The 21,480-nt window shown below is 32.1% G+C and overlaps 2 protein-coding genes across 4 annotated transcripts in view; one reads left to right on the top strand and one right to left on the bottom strand.

Moving 5' to 3' along the window:
• ATL1 (atlastin GTPase 1) overlaps window positions 1–16,336 on the top strand; it is a 41,007-nt gene extending 24,671 nt beyond the window's left edge. For 2 of the 3 annotated variants that reach the window (XM_004681880.2, XM_012724512.1), the window contains 8 exons: window positions 3,225–3,317; window positions 5,040–5,178; window positions 8,571–8,698; window positions 9,735–9,791; window positions 10,485–10,556; window positions 11,788–12,219; window positions 13,648–13,662; window positions 15,499–16,336. In XM_004681880.2, coding sequence (XP_004681937.1) covers window positions 3,225–3,317; window positions 5,040–5,178; window positions 8,571–8,698; window positions 9,735–9,791; window positions 10,485–10,556; window positions 11,788–12,219; window positions 13,648–13,662; window positions 15,499–15,609 — 1,047 coding nt within the window. In that variant the 3' untranslated portion in view covers window positions 15,610–16,336. The remainder of the gene's footprint in view (window positions 1–3,224; window positions 3,318–5,039; window positions 5,179–8,570; window positions 8,699–9,734; window positions 9,792–10,484; window positions 10,557–11,787; window positions 12,220–13,647; window positions 13,663–15,498) is intronic. The other variant, XM_012724511.1, reaches the window with a different exon arrangement.
• The window catches only part of SAV1 (salvador family WW domain containing protein 1), a 32,216-nt gene continuing 26,722 nt past the window's right edge, over window positions 15,987–21,480 (bottom strand). The window contains exon 5 of the mRNA XM_012724513.1: window positions 15,987–18,324. Within this exon, the coding sequence (XP_012579967.1) occupies window positions 18,123–18,324 (202 nt within the window). The 3' untranslated portion in view covers window positions 15,987–18,122. The remainder of the gene's footprint in view (window positions 18,325–21,480) is intronic.

The raw sequence follows: 21,480 nt of genomic DNA, 5'->3' as shown, positions 1-21,480 counted from the left end.
ATGTTTCTCAAGCATGCCCTCTCAAATATGCTGAGCTGGGTTGGAAGGTATTTCACTGTCTTATAGTGTGATCAGAACAGTAAGCTTGCTATTGGGTCTGAGCTAAAAACTGTTTCCACAGTATGTTGGAGAGTAGAGTATACTCTAGGAAGCCTCTTTGTTACGCAATTAAATGTATCCTATGCAGCCCAGAAGCTTACCTTTAGCCATCTTATGATCTCTAATTAATAGGCTACTGAAGTATATTCTCAAGAAACACTTGAGTGAATTTTTTCAGACATACATTTGCCAGTGTTTTTTCTACATGGTGGGTATATTTATAGACCCGTCAAAAAGAACCTGTTTTATCTGTAAGAAAATTTAACTACTAGCCACAAAATTGCTGAAACCTGGTCATATATAACCCTGGTTATATTTAAGCCAGAGCCCTAAATATACCCAGTTATTCCTGGACCTCTCTGAGGTATTGGAACCATCAGATAAATGGATGGGAACTCTAGATAGATTGATGTGACTAACAGAGAAGAGATGGGGCTTCAAGAAGTTTGCAGCCTTGCTCATAGGGCAATATTTTAGGCACCTGAATTAGGATTATCTGGTAGTTTACTAGACAGTTTAAGTTTCTGACCTATGCCTCATATTCTAAGCCCTAAAAATCTACATTATCACAGCAATTGCCTGTTCTGTTACCCACTAAGTCTCTGGTGAATCCTCTCAGTCCCCACACCTCTGCCCTGCATCCCAGTTCTGTATGCATAAGTAAATAAATCTTTAAAAAGATTTACATGACATTACAATTAAGTTCTTAAGAGGAAATATTTTAAAATTATCAATAATAATAATAATTATAAATTATAAAAATTTGGTCTTACTAAAGGAAAGACTGAATTAGCCCCCCCCACACACACACCCAAATCAATAATAGCTTTAACTGCCCCTTAAAGATATCACAGATACAGCTGAGGAGACATACAGTATCTTTCTGTTTCTGCAGTGGACAACTTAGATCATCTTATTCATCATGTTGAATTGTAGTTTTATTTTTTTTTTCTTTTCCAGAAACATAGATACTATTGAAAAATTTCCTATATCCTTCTTTTTAACTATTTTGGTGTGCTGGATCAAAATAGCTGAATTTGATATAAATTCAATGTTATTACCTCTTTTAAGAATTTCTGGGCCTGAGGTACTAAACAAGCAACACCTATCATCTGCACCCTGTAAATGTATTTTTTGCTTAAGAAATTTTGGTTTTCAACAAAATATCCTTTCTTTTGAATAGCAACACTGATGAAAGTGAATTTACAAAAACCTCATCTTGTAGCAGAAGTCTAGTATAGCACCATTGATCTTTTCTGTACATGGCTGTAGATACTGTGAATAGTGATCAGTTCTTTTCAGTTTTCTCATCATTTCTATTTTCTCACTGAATTAGCTTTCTAACAGGAAATATTTTTGTAGCCAAATTTTTAAGGAAAAAAAATAGAGCATTTTTCTGGATTTCTTTTTTGTTTGTGATATTTTGTCAGGATTTTTAATTTGTCTTGTTTCCTAATTTTAAAATCCAATGACAACAAAAGCAGCAGCAGCAGGAAGGGAAAATCGTAAGAGAGTGCTAATTTTCTCATGGCAGGGAGCTAAAAGTGAATATATATTTTAAAAGTATGCCCCAAACAATAAAGAAAGGCAGACAAAATAAGAACATTGACAAAAGACCTAACTAAACAGATACCCCAGTAAGGAGGAGAAAACAAATGGCTAATAAGAAAATGAAAGGGGCCAGTTTATTAGTCTCTGGGAATACACATGGAAATGAGCATTAGCAAGGTTGTGTAGCATTAGGCACCCTCCTACACTGCTAGGTAAAGTTATAAGTTGACACAGTACTTTTGAAAACTGACAACATTGACTGTTCGGAACACGAACATATCCTGTTGCCCAGTAATTCTACCTTGACTTATAAACATAAAGGTAATGTGTATATATGTGCTAACCAAAAAACACAAGAATATTCCAAAAGACACAATATTTATAGAAACATTATTCATACCAGTCAAAGACTAGAAACACTGAAATGTCTACCTACACTAGAATGGGTTAATAAAATACTCACATAATCAATAATTATGCAGTGATAGGAATATGAATTGTAAGCAATATGATTTGATGGCTCTCACAGTGTAATTTGAAAGAATTCAAAATAATGCATAGTGTGATTCCATTTATACAAATTATTCATGCTGTTAGAGGTGGGGATAGTATTTAACCTGGAGCGGGAGTAATGATGGGGAAGAAGCAGGAAAGACTTGTGGAGTGCTGGACATTCTGTTTCTTAATCTAGGTGTGTAGACTACACTGTGTGTTCAGTTTGTGAAAATTAAACTTTATACTTATTTTAGATGCAATCTCCTGCATATATTTCTGTAAAAGTTTTTTTTTTTAAAAACCTACATTACTCCAAGTTTGGTGTTTTTCAAGGTTGTTTGTTTGTTTGTTTGTTTTAACTTCAAGGGAATCTTACAACTTATTTTGTCAAAAAATCATTTACTTGAAACATTTCTTAAATGTCATCTCAATTTGCTTTCAGTCATTTAATTTTTAGTGTTTTTTATTTAAAATGCCACTAGGAAAAATGCTTTTTATTTAAAATGCCACTAGGAAAATCCCAGCTCTTATAAAATTTTCTTTTTCCCTTCCTTTCAGCCTCCTACATTTGTGTATATACCTACAGAGATTACTGGATGTTATTCACCAAATGCTAATTATTGTTATAGCTAGTGGATAGAATTTGGGGGGCATTTAAAAATTTCTTCTCTGGACTTTGATATATATATAGAGTTTGAACATTTTTATTATGAGCATGCCTTTGTTATCATTTCTATAAAAACAAAAATAATTTGTTTAAAAAAAAGTGAGCCATAGCCATTATAAAGGAAGACTCATAGGATCATATTGTACATGAAATCTGATTACACTTAATGGTATCAGTCAGTCACTTTGAGGGCATCTCTGTCATTTCCTGGTGATGTCTGTTCAGTTAAGTTTGCAGGAAGGATAATTTATAGGAGAGAGATTGCTCAGAAACTTTCAAAGGTTTATGTGTGCTTTTTAATTCTATAATGTGGGGAAGACATTATTCAAAGAACTATAATATTAATTAGTAAAAAGTAAGGGGAGACAATTAAGAGTCCCTTTTTCAATCCTCTCTTCTTATCGTTTTTTAGAGTCTGATATTTCTTGTTCGAGACTGGAGTTTTCCATATGAATTTTCATATGGAGCTGATGGTGGCTCCAAATTCTTGGAAAAGCGTCTCAAGGTTTGTTAGTTTAAGTGCATGAAATTTTGCCAGTAGCAATCTGTAATTATTTTTGTTAAATGATCTGCTAAATATTCAGTGTCTGCAATCTCTCTTGACCATTATAGTATCACTGTGAATGAATGGAGATTGATATTTTATAAAATACTTTGTTATAATTTTAAATATTATCAATAAATATAGTAAATAATTCTTTCGTAGATATGTCTAAGCTAATGATTTTTTCATAAATATAAAACTTTTAAAGAATTAATTAAATCAGTTCATGACAGACAGTGTAAATACATGGAGGTTGCTCAAAAAATGAAAAGAAGAATTACCATATAACTCAGTAATTCTGCTTCTGGTATTTAATCCAAATGATCAGAAACACTAAGTCAAAAAGATATGGGCACCTCTATGTTTATTGCAACATGTATTTATAATAGCTAAGGTATGGAAACAATCTAAGCGTCCATCTATGGATAAATGAATGGATAAATTGTGATACACACAATGAAATATTATTCAGTCATAAAAATGGATGTCTTGTCATTTGTGAGAATATGGATGAGTCCTGAGGGCATTATGCAAAGTGAAATAAGTCAGAGAAAGGTAAATACCATATTATTTCATTTCAATATAGCATTTAAAAGGCAAAAATTAGGTTCATAGATACAGAGAACAGATTGCCTTGCTAGAGGTGGGGGACTTGAGGATGGGAGAAATGGGTAAAAGGGGATAAAAAAACTGAAATTTCCAGCCATAAAATAAATGTCATAGGATATAATATATAACTGATGGCTACTGTTAATAATACTGTACTGCATATTTGAAAATTGCTAGGAGAGTAGAAAACTTTCTTAGATGAAAACTTCTAAGAGCTATTTTTCTAGCTCTAAAGAAAAAAAATTGTTAACTATATGTATTGTGTTGATAATTTTGCAATATATATAAATATTGAATCATCATTCTTAATGTGTACCTGAACTAATACGGTGTTATGTTGGTTAAACCTTTATGAATCATAGCCAATTTACAGAAATACCTAATTTTAAAATTCAATCTTAGACCATTTTGCTAAGAATTTATAAAATGAAATTTCATACTTTCTATGAAATGATATTCAATACTGAGTTGTTTACATTAAAAAAATTCACAAAAATATCTACTAGAAACTCAGTAGACATTTTTAAAAAATTCTCTGATAATTAGGATCGCTGAGCTTACCTTTTCAGGTTTATAGTTGCTTTGATAGTTGTTTGTACAACTATCAAAAACAATTAAAAAGGGGCAATTTAGTTCATAAGTAAACAGCCAATATTCAGATGCATTTCTAGAATTTAAATGTAAACCTACCAGGTGCCAAGAGGCTGTCCTGAGTATCATCTGAAAAAAAGGTAGGAATATCTTATGATTTATTCTGATCTTTTGTGAATACATTATGTTAAAATACAGAATTTGTAGAAACTATTAGAGTAAAATTCCACTAATTTTGTCCTTCAAATGGAAGGCCCATTTGAATTATCATAGAAATAGGCATTTGTTCATTGTAAAGATTATGATATGCTATATACATAAATATGGCTTACATGGCAAATTCACCCAAGACTTTATTATTTCTTGTAATATCATTTTAATCACTTTAGGCACAGATAAACAGAATATTTAAGATATCACAAAAGTCTTGTGGAGTTTGATTTATATTTAAAGTAGCTTAAACTTCAGAATGATTTATTGCAGGTCTCAGGGAATCAGCACGAAGAACTACAGAATGTTCGGAAACATATCCATTCTTGTTTCACCAAAATTTCCTGTTTTCTGCTACCTCATCCTGGCTTAAAAGTAGCTACCAATCCAAACTTTGATGGAAAATTAAAAGGTTTGTCTATATTTAATGAATATGTTTACATCACTGTAGACTGATTATAAAAGTGTGGTTTTAATTAGTGGGCTAACAGCTATTAGTTTTCTTTATCCACTTATGTAAGGCTGACAATTAGACAATGTCAAGAGATTTGGAATTCTGGAGAGGTGAACTCTAGGATTCTGAGGATGCTGAATATTACTGTGATGAGAAAATGGGTGACATTCAGTATTTACCTGAGAGACAGTAACCCTCACTCTCTTACTGAGAAATACTCCTAAATTCTTCCAGTTTAATTTTCCTAAGTTATGTCAAAGGGGAAAAGATAGATGTCCACATTATTGTTATGTTTGCATTGTTATGCAGTTAGAAAGTGAAAGTACTGTACAGTTCTGAATTCAAACTCTTTAAAATAGCTACTGAATACTTTATAAATTGATGAAACGTCACTAAAATGAAAGTGCTCCTAAACACCAGTTTCTTAAAAAAGCCAAACCACTAGAGTATTTTCTAAATAGTAAATTCTAATAGTATATAATTATCTCTTAAACAGAGACATCTAGTGTTTTAAGATTCCAAAGCAACTCAACTTATTAAAAATAAAAGGAGTAGTGGAGGATAAGGGCCTGGGGAAACAGAAGTTAACCTTTCCTAAAGCATTATGACCAGTTAATTGTTTTGTAGTCAATTCAAAGTAGTACAAAGACATTTCTGACCTTTTAACTTACAAGCCTAGCACTGAGTCTGTACCACTCAATTCAGACATTTGCTTAATTTACTGTGGCCCTTCTGCTACATGCCTGGGGTGGGAAGACAGTGACATAACAAGATGTTTAGAACAATTGTTATCAAAGAGATTTAAAATCACTTTTTAAAAAGGACAGAGTAACTTGCATTTAGTTTTATGGAACTGACAGGTTTGAAAACCAAATGTATTATTTTTTCTTTTTACCCATAGTGTTTACTCTCACATTCCTTATATTTAATTACAACATTAGTATTAGAGGGAGAATTTCAAATTTCTCATTCATCAACATTGTTTTTATGAATGTTTTAAATGTTTACCTTTATACAACAGAACAATACAGATAAAAATAAGCACATATTAAATGCCTAAATTTCGATTCCTTTAATGTGACAGTCACGTAGAAATTTTAAACTACTGGGGAGCACACAGACCTCTTAAGACTGTGCAAGTACCTAGTGTCTTCAATGTATTTTGAATAAATTATATAAAGGGAGGGCTACAACAGCCTTTCTTTATTCTCTGGAATTGGAGACCAATAAACAGGCAAGGGAGGGGCAGGCCTTCAACAACAGTCCTTTATTGGGATTAAAATGTACTCTGGCTTGTTCCATCCCCAACTTTGGTAATAGTAATTAATCACTGTTACAATTACCATTTGCTCATGGTCATTTACATTACTGAAGTTATCTTATGACCTTCAGTGTTATTTAGAACTTATTATGATTGAATTTAGTTGCCATTAATTTATTTCCCTTGTAGGAAGTAAAAAGGACGGAAAGTCTGTATCACATTCATTCATGCCACTTTCAACCAGCTCTTACCCAGTGCCATCTAAATACCTCCCCTAGCATAGTAATTCAACCTTTTAATGAATACTTACCTTTTGTTTTGAGGTTTCTCTATGTATACCACCAAATATAGAGTGACCCAACTATACCTAAGTTGGGGAGCTGCTTCTTAGCTCCAGTTAAGACTTGAAGACTTGATTAGTACAGCTCTGTAAATTGATCTGAACCGATACTCTGGGTCATGTGTTCATGTGATAATTCTCACACTACTGGTGCATTTTGGGGAGAGGTGATTTAAGTACATGTTTTGAAAACAATTTTAAGGTGATTTTATAAGAGTGCTTTTAGTTTATATAGAAATTCAGGAAGTAATACATTCTAGCTATAGCAATTCTCTATTAACATTCAAAAATGCATAAAATTATGAAACAAAGAAAGAGACCTTTTGGGGTAAGTGAATGCAGATACATAGCAGGCAACAAAACACAATATGGGAAGACTATGGTAAATAATACAAACACCTGCACTGTATGTCAGTGACTACTAGTAATGAACAAGAAAACCATAATAATGAATAAATTTTAATAAATCTCTATATAATATAAACAATATAAAAACTGATATACAAACAGCAAAATATATTTGAATAAGTTTTCGACAAGCACTCATAAATGCATAAGAGAAGTATTGTGAGAACTAAAATTTCAAAGCTGTACACACATGAGGCAAAATAATTCTGAAGGCTTTCCAGACTCATGCTCATGCTTAACAGAACAAGAGAAATATGAATTCTTATATGAAGTGGTATTTCAATGTATAGTGGAGCTATTAGATATAAAACATTATATTATATAAATATTTATAATGCACATAACATGCTTATGATGATGAACAATATATATGCATGAAAATACATGCATACATAATACATAAACATGGAAAATAGAAATAAAATCATTAGGTTTGAATCAAGATATTGGTACTCACCAGTCCTGAAGCCTGAAAACTTGAGTTTCCTGTAATTTAGATTTTAAAAATTATAAGAAGTTACTGAATTTACTTAGATATCAAGTCTGTGGACATACCTTGTTTTATATATTTATATCTCTATGTAGATATATAATGTGCATTTTATGCTTGAAGTAATGATTTAAGAAATTATCACTGTGTGCAAAAGATTTCTCTGAAAATATATTTTCTGTATTTTGCTAAGTCTGTAATGTTAAATTTGAACTTAAATCTGTACCATGGATTATGTGTAATCAGTTATACCAAACATGGTAGGTAAATGCCTCTGTTCCTCTCTAAGGACTCCATGACCATGTTATTTTGTGATTCTGTGTCAATACTAGAGGTAGCATCATAATCACTGTCTTTTATTTCAACTTGAGTCCTACTTACCACACCTTACACACTTTTTCATAAACTGGGTACAGTAAACAGCAATTTTGTGATACATTTTCTGGAGGAAATAAATCTTATTTTTCTAGTAAAAATATTTCCCCTGTATTTATGAACCTACATGTATGTGTGTATATACGTATATAACTTCAAACAAGACTTTAAAGACATCACAGTAAATGAAAATTATGTGAACATATATAAAATATTTATATGACAGTTAATATCAGGGAAGCTATTTTTTAGGTACAAGGCAAGATAAATATGTGATAGAAGTGTATAGAAGATGAGAAAGACCAGCAGATTTTTGTTCAAAGAGATCACTCATCCTAAGAATGTTTAGATGATGCTGGAAAGTGGATTGAAGGCACCATGGCACTGGGGAAGGAATGGAGGAAATCAAAGGTTGTCTTATATGGTATGGAGAACTAAAAAGGATTTAACAATGATGAATTTGCCTTTACTTGTAGAAATAGATGATGAATTCATCAAAAACTTGAAAATACTGATTCCTTGGCTACTTAGTCCCGAGAGCCTAGATATTAAAGAGATCAATGGGAACAAAATCACCTGCCGAGGTCTGGTGGAGTACTTCAAGGTATCACTTTCATTTCTAGAGCATTTGTGAGTACTTAGATTTGACATTTTGGAATGCAGTTCTTATATGAAACATACCAGAATAACATGCTCTGTAATATGGGGAAGGGGCTAGGCAAAGGTATGAGGAAACTATAAAAAAAAAAAAAGTTACAAGTCTCCCAAAGAAAAGTTTGCTTTCTGAAATTATTTTTGATAAAACTCCTCAAGATAACTTTATTGCCCTCTTTTATCATTATTGTTCCCTTTAGCACAAATATATTCTGAAAAATGACTATTTCTGAGAGTTGGAAAAGTCGGTCTGTTGGAGTGTCAAGGAAGGTATATCCCAGAGTCCATACCATGTTCTTAGTCATAACCTATACTGAATTTTACCTTTGTTCTAAAGATTTTTGCCAAAGAGGCTATACTTTGCCTTCCTACTGGAGAGCAAATTTTTACATTTTCTTCTGTCTACACCATGGGCCAATTTGAAGTAGAATGATTGTTAATGTACATACATGTTTGCCTTATTTTTACCCACTAATATATGTAGTGGAGAATTGCAATTAACAACCAAATTGTAGATTGATATTCTGAGAACTAAAACATCAGTTTTTAAAAATCACGTTTTGTTACTTAAAGTATTTTTATACTACTCCTCTATGATTACTTACCTCCATCACTCAGCAATATATGATATTTGTCTAAAATTTGAATTTTTATGATGTATAAAACTGTGGAGGAGCTTAGAATTCAGAGAAGTCAGGGTGTTGCTACTGCTAGCAGAGGGATCTGAGCAAGTGGCATAGAGGTTAGCAGTGAGTTGAGCCTTGAAAAAGTGTATAGCTGGCAAGTGAAAATTATGTGAAAAGGGAATCTCAAGAAAAGGGAACAAAAACTAAGAAAGGATGAGAAAGAGATAATAGGTAAAACTTCAACACTCTCAACGACTTTTTTTTTTTTTCATTGTCAAGACTTTAGACCTTAGAACAATTTAACAGAATTAGGAAAATACTGAATGGTATTACTTGACATGAGTCTTATTTTTTTTAAAGGCTTATATAAAGATCTATCAAGGTGAAGAATTACCACATCCCAAATCCATGTTACAGGTATTTATAAATGAGGAGGTATAACTTTTTAAAATATATTTGTCACTGAAGATAAATTTTCTTTAGCTTTATGCCACGCTAAACTTAAGATATGTTACAATCTGGCTAGCAGAGAGAAATTTACTAGAATATTATTTTTCTAACAACTACCCATCTGTGTTCATTAAACATTTTTTACAAAAACATAAGTCTCACTTGTGCTAACATGCCAGGGGGTACTGGGGGTTGAAGGGATTCTCCAGAGACATAGTGGTGAGAAGAACAGGTGAATCTACTGAAATACACTGCTGAGGGGAGCAGTGGGCAAGACAGGAGAGGTCTGGATCAAACTCATGCTGTAGTGGCTGGTGATAGCTTGACAGCACTGAGACTTAACCCCTGTGCCACCAAAGAGGCTCCAATGTCATGAAACATTGATATATCTGTATATATTATTGATATTATCCATATAGTTTCATTTATAATTTTTCTCCCTATTTGGTGAAAGGCTATACATTTTAATATGAAAAAGTCTTACCCCCCAAATCATTTCAGAACCATAGTTTATTGAGTAAAATAGTAATAGAAATATTTACTTTCACATTTTTTGATCACCTTGGGTTCTTGCACATGATGCTGTGAAATGTGAACTGTCAGTGGAAGTTTAGTAAATATGAACTCCACTTTACATCATATTTTGTATTTTGTTCAAAGGCTACAGCAGAAGCTAACAATTTAGCAGCAGTGGCAACTGCCAAGGATACATACAACAAGAAAATGGAAGAGGTAAGTGTATTTTAAAGTTTTTAAAGAAAATCAGTAGTTTTCCAGGATGCTCATTCTTTGTTCTTTCAAAGTACACTGTTTACACTTGCAAAGCAGTGGTTTTGACTTACTTTCAGCCTATGTATATATTACAGTTATATTTACTGTAGTCCTAAAATATATTTAAAGCAAAGAACACTGTATGTGCAAAATTTTTTTAAATAAGTAATCTCTGCAATAAACATTTTTGGTCATATTTTCCCACTAATTATATAATGGCTAAAATAACATGCTACTCTCTTCACTACCACTTCTATATTTCACAATGCCAGTATTTCTATCTTAAGTATACTTAAATTATAAAGTGATTTCTTATTTTAGGAAATAAAAGGAAGTTAAACCTCAAATCCCAGTATTTCTACATGCTACATATTTTTTCTTAACATTCTAATCATAATGCTACATATTTTTTCTTAACATTCTAATCATAATGCATCTAATAATTATTGTGATGGCTTCTTCTTCACTGTTATACAGTTAAAATTGCATCCAAATTGGAGTTTTAAACTCAAGGAAAATTAAGTATATGGAGTTTTGTTTATGGTATAACTGAAAGGTAACTGGTATATTTTATACCGGTAAATAGCAAAATGAGTGGTAACTGAGATTAACCTAGTAACTTTTTAAAAAATTGAAAATATGGCCTAAGAACATTTAATATGCTTCCACTTACTCTCTTGAAGAAAATACTGAGTGGGTTCCATTAAAAGATATCAGTGATACTGACAAAGAAATGTACCTTATAATTTTACTTTAAAGCTTTATTGCTTTCATTGTTTTAAACTCTTCATTGGTCAAAATTACTTCAGTGTAGTTGCAATAAGTTCCTAGATTAAACTGGATTTAGATTCATTTTATTGAATTTAGATTCATTTTGTGAACAAACTGTTTGCAGTTCACTTTGCATTGTGCCCTGTCATCTTAAGGAACTTATACTAAGTCATAGATATTTTTTCCCCATTACTTGAAAAAGAGAATAAAAATTAAAAATGACCTTATATAAATCATCTTTCATAAAGTACCAGTCTCACTTAAGTCAAACTTGATGGATATGGAGAAAGTTGTGGTTTGATAAAACATATATGCAGCCTCCTTCTGATTATTAATGATGTGATGAATTCAACTAGCTAAATGACAATTTTAGTTAATTGTACTTTGCATTGCAAAAACAATGCTTCTTTATCTGATACAGATTTGTGGTGGTGACAAACCATTTTTAGCCCCTACTGACCTGCAGACCAAACATCTGGAGCTTAAGGAAGAATCTGTAAAACTGTTCCGAGGGGTGAAGAAGATGGGTGGGGAGGAATTTAGTCGGCGTTACCTGCAGCAGTTGGAGAGTGAAATCGATGAACTTTACATCCAGTATATCAAGCACAATGATAGCAAAAATATCTTCCATGCAGCTCGTACTCCAGCCACACTGTTTGTTGTCATCTTTATCACATATGTGATTGCTGGTGTGACTGGGTTCATTGGTTTGGACATCATAGCTAGCCTATGCAACATGATAATGGGACTGACCCTTATCACGCTGTGCACCTGGGCATACATCCGGTACTCTGGAGAATACCGAGAGCTGGGAGCTGTAATAGACCAGGTGGCTGCAGCCTTGTGGGACCAGGTAGGAATGTTTTCTGTTCAATTAAATTTAGCACACATTTGAATGGTCTGTACCACATACTGTGTTAGATCCTAGAAAAATACAAATGAACATGCTCCTGATCCAGTCTTCAGTAACCTCAGAATGTTTTAAGCTGGCCAGATACAGTTAGCCATAACATGTGAAGTTTTGCACAGCTATTTTTTAGTTAATATTTCAGAGTTTTCCAAAATGCATTAAATATGCTTTTACTTCTTCATATTCTAAAAGCTAAAGTTGCTTAGTATGAAAAATCAGTTTTATTGAGCTCACTATGATTTGATCATGCGTTAACATTTACTTCATACTGGCGATCTATCAATCATTTGACTAATAGTGTTTTGGTTTTTTTTACAAGTACATACTAGTAGAATTTAGTGATACTAAGATTAAGCTTCATTAACTTTTGGAGTTAAGATTTTTGAACAGTTATGCGTTGGAGGTATTAACAGCTACAATTTTCTCAGCACTGATTATACTTACATATACTCTTTATAACAGACCTGTATATAATGAATCTACTGCAGGCCTTTGAAGAATCTATTTGATAAACTAATAGGGAGAATGATAAACTAATAGTGGCAAGTAGTTCAGAGGATCTAATTTTTAATTCATTCTTTCCTCAAAGAGTAGCTATTTGAGATAAATACAAAGCCCTCATAGAATATGATGCTGGAAACTATGAGGAATATAAAATTGAATTCGTTAGAATATATATATGTATATATATTATTTATGCATACAGAACTGGGTACAGCCCAGAGATGCGGGGGGCGAGGTGGTGGTGAGAGGATTCACCAGAGACAGAGCAGGAAGAAGAACAGGCCAACTGACAAGTACACTGCTGAGGAGAGCAGCGGGTGAGAAGGCGAGATCCGCTGCACCTTATTGATCACCTCCCTGGCAGGAATCAAACTTGTGCTACAGTGGCTGCGGAGCTTCATTGTGCTGCGCTTCAACCCATTGCGCTACCAGGGAGGGCCAGAATATATATTTTTTTAAAGATATATTTTATTTATGCACACAAAACTGGGCTACAGGCCAGAGGTGGGGGATAGGAGGGTGAGAGGGTTCACCAGAGACAGAGCGAGTAGCAGAACAGGCAGCTCTAAGAAGTAAGTACACTGCTAAGGGGAGCAGCAGCCCGGTGCCACATAGGTCACCTCCCAGCTGGGGACTGAACATGCCCTGAAATGGCTGTGGCTAGCTTTGCAGTGCGGTGCTTTAGCCTGCTACACCACCAAGGAAGGCCCTCCTTTGGAATCTTTAAATAAAATAGGTAATCTAAACAAAAAAACATGCAGTTCTTAAAATACAAATTAATACTGTAAACACATTTAAATATTAACGCTATTAGTGAAGCAGGATATATGCTTTTCTTTTTTCTCTTTTAAATTGCCTTTGCCACAGGGAAGTACAAATGAGGTAAGTTAATTTTTTTTTTTAATTACGAGGTATATATTTGTAAACATCATATTATTATTATAAACCTAACTAGTCATTGAAATATGCCTCAAGGTAAATTTCTAGAAAATCTTTAGTGACTATTGACCTTACACTCTAGGATTTACGAGTTTTAATTGTGAATGTTAACATTGTTTTAAAATACTTAAGTATTTAATAAATCACGTGATTTAATCTGTATAAGAAACAGAAGACTTGATTGTCATGAGTTTTGCTTCCTGAATGTGTCAAAATTTTCAGAATTCTTATGCTCCAACATTGTGCCTTTTATTCTGCTGCAGAGTGAAGTAAGTATAGTTATAAATCTCAAGAAAATTCAACTCTACTGGAGGTACAACTTTTATAAGTTGTTTTTAACTTTGGCTTTTCAGTGACTGTTAATCTATAACACTTTAAGCATGCCAATATACAGTATGACTTTCTCAGACCTTACCTAGTAATTGGTGTTCATTTCTCCTACTGGACATGTGCAAAATTCTGTATCTGAGGAACAAATAGGAGCTGTTAGGAAGGAATCATTTGTTATACTAAGAAAAATGATCTCTATAAAGTCATTTTTAACTATTGTCTTTTAAGAAGCAAAGCAATTTTGAACTACAGAGAAAGCACATAATTCTTTACTAAGTTTCTATGATACATAGCTGAATTATGTCCTCTAGTCAAATACTAGTGGTATATTTAATAATTATAATTCAATAGGGAGTTATATAAAATTCAGTAAAACAAATCTGCCATAAAAGTCAACCAAGTTTCAACCTTGTAAAGGAAAAAAAAATCTAAGCGTTTAAGAGAACAGGGATTAAATTGACTGTGTCAATCAAAATATCGCAGAAGTAGGATAACTGCACATTGCACCAATGTGCATTCATAGAAATTAAGGTGATACCATTCAGACTTAAGAGTATCAAAACAAAATAGCTATATAGACTAACAAAAGATAAGTTAATGAAATTTCCTGGGAATCAATTACTATTTAAAGGATACTGCTTTCATTCAGCTTTTAAAAATATATATTTTTACATATTCCAGAATTATCTCAGATTAGTTAGTAAGCTGAATATTCAATATGTGAAAGTGAGAGGAGGGAGTGAATATCAGACACTGGCTGAAGGGGAAAAAAGAGACCATAAAAAATATGGATTTTTACATAAGCCGGTATGTAAAACAAAGAATAGCCATCGGTAGTTTTAATGTGGAAAGGCTTTCTGAGGTATGATTCTGAATAAGATCTTATAAGATAGAAACAATGAAAAAAGGCAAGTGCATGCTTAAATGAGGGATTCCAGTTTGGCAGAGGTAGGGCAACATACATGCTTAAGTGAAAGACCATGTCAGGAAACAATAGAGAATAAATGTGTTCGTAGTCTGGAAAACCTGTGAAGAAGCACTGATCACAAGTAGTCTAGCTATGTATATTTAAGTAGCCATTGGCAGTCAGAATTATGAGACCTTTAACTCCTCTAAAATTGATTAATGTTCACAATGTGACTTCTTAACCCACTCCTGGTAAATAGTGGTTAGGAAGTTTTGCTCCATGGAGGCTTATAAGATAAAAGGAAATACAAACTGAAAATAAAACATTTATCATGAAGATCCGTCCACAAATGCAGTAATATACACACATTGGAAAACTGAAAATATTTTTGAGTTCTAACACAGTGTTATTAAATTATATATCACATAGATTGATGATTCCAAACTTAGCATACTAAATTTTATAGTCTCATAAACTGCACTAAAAAGAAAAAATTGTATGTTTCACGTAAGGTTTCATAATCTCGATTCTTGTGTTTCTAGGCTTTATACAAACTTTACAGTGCAGCAGCCACCCACAGACATCTGTATCATCAAGCTTTTCCTGCACCAAAGTCAGAAACTACTGAACAATCAGAAAAGAAGAAAACTTAACCCAAATTTTAAAAAACACAGGTGCATGACCAATTGTCAGCTAAATATTCAGCTTTATGTCTCCATGCAAACATTCAAAGTGCTTCCATCAAAAACAGAGTAAAATTCCAAGCACCTCAAAAGACTGCAAAAATGGTTTAGTTCTTTTATTTCAGTGTTCAATAAGCAGATGTATGTATGCATGGTTATATTTGTTAACATGTACAGGTTACTGATTTTTATCTTTAAATATGCTATTATAATTTAAAATATTTATCTATTTATGATGACAGTTCATGTGTACTGCTTGAATTTATTAAATTCTGCTACTGGGTTACAATTAAACTGTATAGTGATACTACTCCACATTTGAATATGCTCATTTCATTTCTATAGAAGAATTTTTAATTTTTTCCTATATTTATTTATTTAAATATAGCATCATCATTCAACAGTCTTGATTATATGTATCACCTTACATACACAATGAGATTAGTAAGTTTTAAATACAGTTCAGAGAGATTTTCAGTTGCATCATCAAAAACTATATATTGCTTTTATAATAATACAGGATATAAACCTCTTGATTAAAAATGCATAAAAATACTTTGTATTTGTGTTTCACTGCACTGTATATTTTTTCATTTGGTACGCAAAGAAATGTATTCTTCATAGTTTTATTCTTTTAACATGTGAAATATTATTAAAGGTTACTCTGGTTCCTGATTAAAAAAAAATGCTTACTGGATTTGAAATGTTTGGGAGATATTGACATAGAGTGATGATGGCTTATTTCTTTATAAATTCAAATGCAGTTTCCTTAATTTTAATACCATTATAAATCTAGGTTTCCATTTTAAGAAATATGCTAATCCCATAAAGAGAAACTTCCAGTTCTTTTAAACCATCAATTTTATAATTTTAATTATAATTTCATTGAAGTATTTTGGAGATAAAAACATAATATAAAAGTGATGCACATTTTAAAGAAGTATGGTCATGAAAAAAGGAAAGTAATCCCTCTTATCTGGGGACGTCTAATGCAGAATAATTCCCAACTTTCTTAGAAAAGGCTAAGCTTTAATTAACTTAATGGTACCACAAAGGGGTAATAGGAAAGAATGATTAACATAGAAGAATGTGTGAAAGTTCACAAGTATGTAAGTGTATTTATTAGAAAAGTTCAATCATACGCCATGCAAAACAATTTCTCCCACTGAAAAAAATTCCATTAATTTACTATATTTTTCAATAACCTTTTCACTAACTGCTCTCTCTGCCCATGGGCCTTTTGAATAGAAAATCAAATATTTATAGTGTTATGCATGTATGTATGGATGGATTCACACAACACTTTTAGTTTCCACAAAAATATATTTAATAAGCTTGTTATATAAAAATCAAACATTTAACATTTTCAACATTTTATCAATGATTCAAATACATTGATATCTAACTGGGAGTGCTTTGCTTTGTGTTTTGAAAGATTACTGAATTAAAAATACATTTACATTATTTACAACACATGTAAATACATCTGAAGAGCTACTTCAACAAATGTGGAAATTCACAGAATTCTAGAGATTCATAGGCATAGAAGTCATCAGTTTTTCTGCAATCAAATGTACTTCAGTAATTATGAACACTGTTTTAACTCTTAAAGGAAAAAAATACGAAAGTTTTAAAGTTCTGTTATGATAAAAGGTAAGTAAAAATCAATTTAATGACTGAGTTTTCTTAATGAATCCCTTATTGTCAATTTTGGCAGCTCAAACCAAATTATTACAATGGTGCATGCTATCCTGTGGGAAATCCTCTACGGTCTCATCATAGCCATGCGTAAAAAAGCCCTGGCTGAAAGTAAGGAAATGATATTCACAATTTTGAGTGTTACACATACTTTTCCCACTGGGTTATTAGTTAAATCCTTAACCCTAAATTATTCCTGAACTATTACAGGCCTTTTACCTTTTCACACCAAAAATATTTTCACAATACATTTAAAAGTGCTTTTTATATTCTGGGGACAGGAGAATCCCATACATTTTATACAAAAATTTATCACAGTAAAGGTCCCAAATTCCATTGCATGTTTTGAACAACATAATGGTAATATTTAAACCAACTGATTCCAGACAATTTTTCATACAAGAGCAGCAAATCTAAAATACTGCATAAATTATCTTTCTCCTTTTAAAAGAAAGGTACTTCTAGTTTAAGAATTTACCAAGTGATCATTTCCTATTTTATACTTGTATATAATGATATTTCTTGCTGCATTTATCTCCACTAAGAATAGTCTAAGCAGTTTCCTAATATACAGTATTCGGAGATGTTTGCCATGACGGCTCTTGGAATGATAAACTAATATTTTTGCTCAATAAAAGATTATTTTTGATAACAAAATACATGTAAAATTAGCATTTTATAATTTCTAAGAAGTAAGCTGCCTTATTAACCGAAGTACTTGTTTGCAGTTTTTTTATATCTGTGAAAATATTAAAGCCCTTATATAACAAATTTTTAAAATTAACTTAAAAATTCTTTCCATGTTGCTGGGCATACCACTGCTGTCTCTGCTTGCGGTTTTCCAACTCTGTGAGAAGAGCCTGTCTGTAGGCTTCATACATTTTAACAATCTGTTCCAGTTCTTTCATGAAAAGCAACTTTAGCATTCCCTGGTATGTATCCAGGTCAGCCAGCTGGAAGAGTTCCCATTTCAGAATGTGGTCATATCTGTTTTGAAAGACAATTATATATCTGTTTACAACATATACATAAGTATGCATCTGTTAGTCTAGTTTTATAAATACCTACTTTTTATGAAAAATAATAAGCTTTATTAAAACTAAGTTATACACACTATCTTTTAGGGAAAGGAAAAAAACTGTTAATCTTAATTTCAGTTTAAGTTAAAAATATTCATTCTCTTAATCTTATCTTAACACTGGAAAACATGAACATATTTCAAACCATTGTGGTTCTATAATTTCTGAAGAGAAAAAAGCACTCAAAAACAATAATACATAAAAATGGACAAGATTGTGTCACTGTTGTTTATTATAGCAGACAAGAAACTAAACAAAGAATGGGCTGAGTTTTCCCAAAGCTGAGTATGTAGGCAGTTGACCCGTGAACACTATTGGGGATCTGAGGCATAAACCCACACAGAGTGGAAAGTCCACATATAACTTTTGACTCCTCCAATACTTAACGGTATCAGTCATCCTGTGCTATCTGTGGGAAAATGGTTTCAGGACCATCCCCCACAAAATTTATGGATGCTTGTTTCTTACACATGGCTATCCATAGTCATGGGTTCCACATCCACAGCTTTTAACCAACCAACATCTACGGCTGGTTGGTTGAATCAACAAATGTGGAACCTCTAGATAGAAAAAAATAATTTCATGTAAGTAGAATTGTGTGGTTTAAACTTGTTTTGTTCAAGTATCAACTGTATTTTAAGAAAAACACACACACACAAACTGAAGTAGAAAGTAGAATAAAAGTTCTTTTCAAAATGAGGGGACAGATTGTAAAAGACTCCAAAATGTGGGGAAAGAACTCTTGTATTATATACATAACTCAGAAAGCTTTTGGTCCTTCTTCAATGGTAAATATATCGCATTATAATGTGAAAATAATGCAACAAGCTTCTGAAGTACAAATTTATATTCTGAACTGAAAGAAACCTAAAGACAGCACTCTAATTTTCTCATTTTAGAAATGAAAAACTGAAATCTGAACAGGCTATACTATCTCTCTAGTCTTGTTTAATGACTAAAAGATTAGAAAGGCAAAGAACTAGGCACCAAGATGTTTCAGAGTAACAGTTTTGAATATTATTATCTAAAAACTAGACAAAGGATTTGAATTATAGCAAGGCATACACCTATGTGATACAGAAGTCAAACTTCTCTGATCATAAGTTTTGTATTACATAAATTACAGAAGTTTTGTATTACGTAAATTTACATAAGTTTTGTGTTACATAAATTACATAAATACATGTTTTGTATTACATAAATTAGATGTTACAAGAAAAATTCAGAGCCTCCACGAAGAAATAGTTCTACAGTATTTGCCAGATTCTCTGCTGTTCATATAGTTTCAGATTTTACTTTTTGTTTGAGACATATTTACAATTCCTAAGAAAAAGTCTTAATCTTCTTAATCAGAATTCCACAGCTTCATGGCATTTCAACAATGTTTACTGAGTAAAGGTGCTTCAGTTTACAATGGGGAACAATAAGAAAGTTAAAGCTCATCTGTGTACTTTTTAACAAGGAAAAAGAATAAGTTGATAATTATCTTATTTTTTTAATGCATGCATATCATTCTTTACAAGCATTTAAGTATAAAAATTTTTAAATTTCCTGACTTCCCAATAGCACCAAAAGAATAGGATTATGGGTAGAAGCAACAAAATTAGAGAATCTTTTAAGAAGGAAAAAAGCACACTAACAAAAGCAATGCACTTTCACTCCCCAAATATTTGCTCCTAAAGCTTCTATATAGTTCTTCCCATCTGCCTAACACATCTAAGTATACCTGTTTTTGTTGTTGTTAAGTTTACAATTCTGTTCTTCCCTTCTTAATTAGTCAAACAATCTGCTTGTGAAGTTTAACTTTCAGCCACTTACACTTTTATTTATACAGACAAATCATTTGGAAAATGGGTTGTAAACTACTCATAGCCTAGAGTTAAAGCATCTCTTTTATTCTGCTTTTCCTAGGGAATTATTCTATTGAAACACTACTCATTAACAACTCACATCCACTAACAGCAACTGCTGTAATGCTGTCAAAAGATCCTGATTGTACCCTGTCTTAACAAGTGAAAAGTGCTGCTATTCCAGCTCCAGGAACCATAATATGTTTACATCTAAACCCTATAATATTGTGTCCACTCTTCCTTTTTACCTATACCCGTAACTGGGAAAATGGGAACACTAGGAGATTATCAAGTCATATGAATACAAATCTAAGTCATATTAATATAAATATATGTGTGTGTGCTGGTTAGTGGAAAGTAAATACAGTGCTGATGGTCATTTTTCTATTAAAAATTAGACTTTACAATTTTATCTTATAGCTTGCTTTTATTAATTATATGATATATTAAAGATTTGTGAGCAAACTTAGAAAGATAATTTAAATAAAATTAATAATTATTTAGAAAAATCTGGATGCATTTACAAATTTTTTTTCACTAAGTTACTATGAAAGAATTAAAGAATTTCAGAAGCTAGATGGGTCTCGATTGTTCAACAAAAGGAAGAAATCAGTATTGGGGTTAAATTTTCTCTTTTTAAAGAGAGAAATAACTAATTATTGAATTCATAGATAACAGCTTATCCTATATTGATAGTTAACTATTTATTAACCATTTCCACACTCTTAAGAGACAAAAATTTAGAATCAACCCAAAAGCAACTATGTTTTACAGTTAGCACACAGAGTTGAAAGGGACTATAATCTCTGGGAGTCTGTTTCTTTTCATAAAGAGCCAGGAATTCATTTTAAGTGCTACCGTTTTACCCTCTCAAAAGAAAGTTCATAATGCTATTTCTAATAATGATTATAAAGTAGGAGTTAAATAAAGTAGAAGAAATAGTCCTCCTCAATCTTACCAACTTTCAGAAATAACAGATGGACACATATTCTTCATATGAGTACAGGTTATATGCAGCAGTAGGTTAAGTAGTATCAAGAATGAAAGGGGGAAGAAGGGAGCTATCATTCCTTAACCCAGTCCCATACTATATGGATATTACAAGATAAAGGGGCTTCTATAGATTAGCCCCAACACTAAATCATGATAAGCTTCTATGAATAAATATGTACACCTAATTTTAATTATACTAAAACCAAACTTTTTTTTTTTTT

The sequence above is a fragment of the Condylura cristata genome, unplaced genomic scaffold, assembly GCF_000260355.1.
Source record: "Condylura cristata isolate star-nosed mole 26May11 unplaced genomic scaffold, ConCri1.0 scaffold00013, whole genome shotgun sequence".
NCBI classification, from domain to species: domain Eukaryota; kingdom Metazoa; phylum Chordata; class Mammalia; order Eulipotyphla; family Talpidae; genus Condylura; species Condylura cristata.
This window is presented reverse-complemented; position numbering and strand designations above follow the sequence as displayed.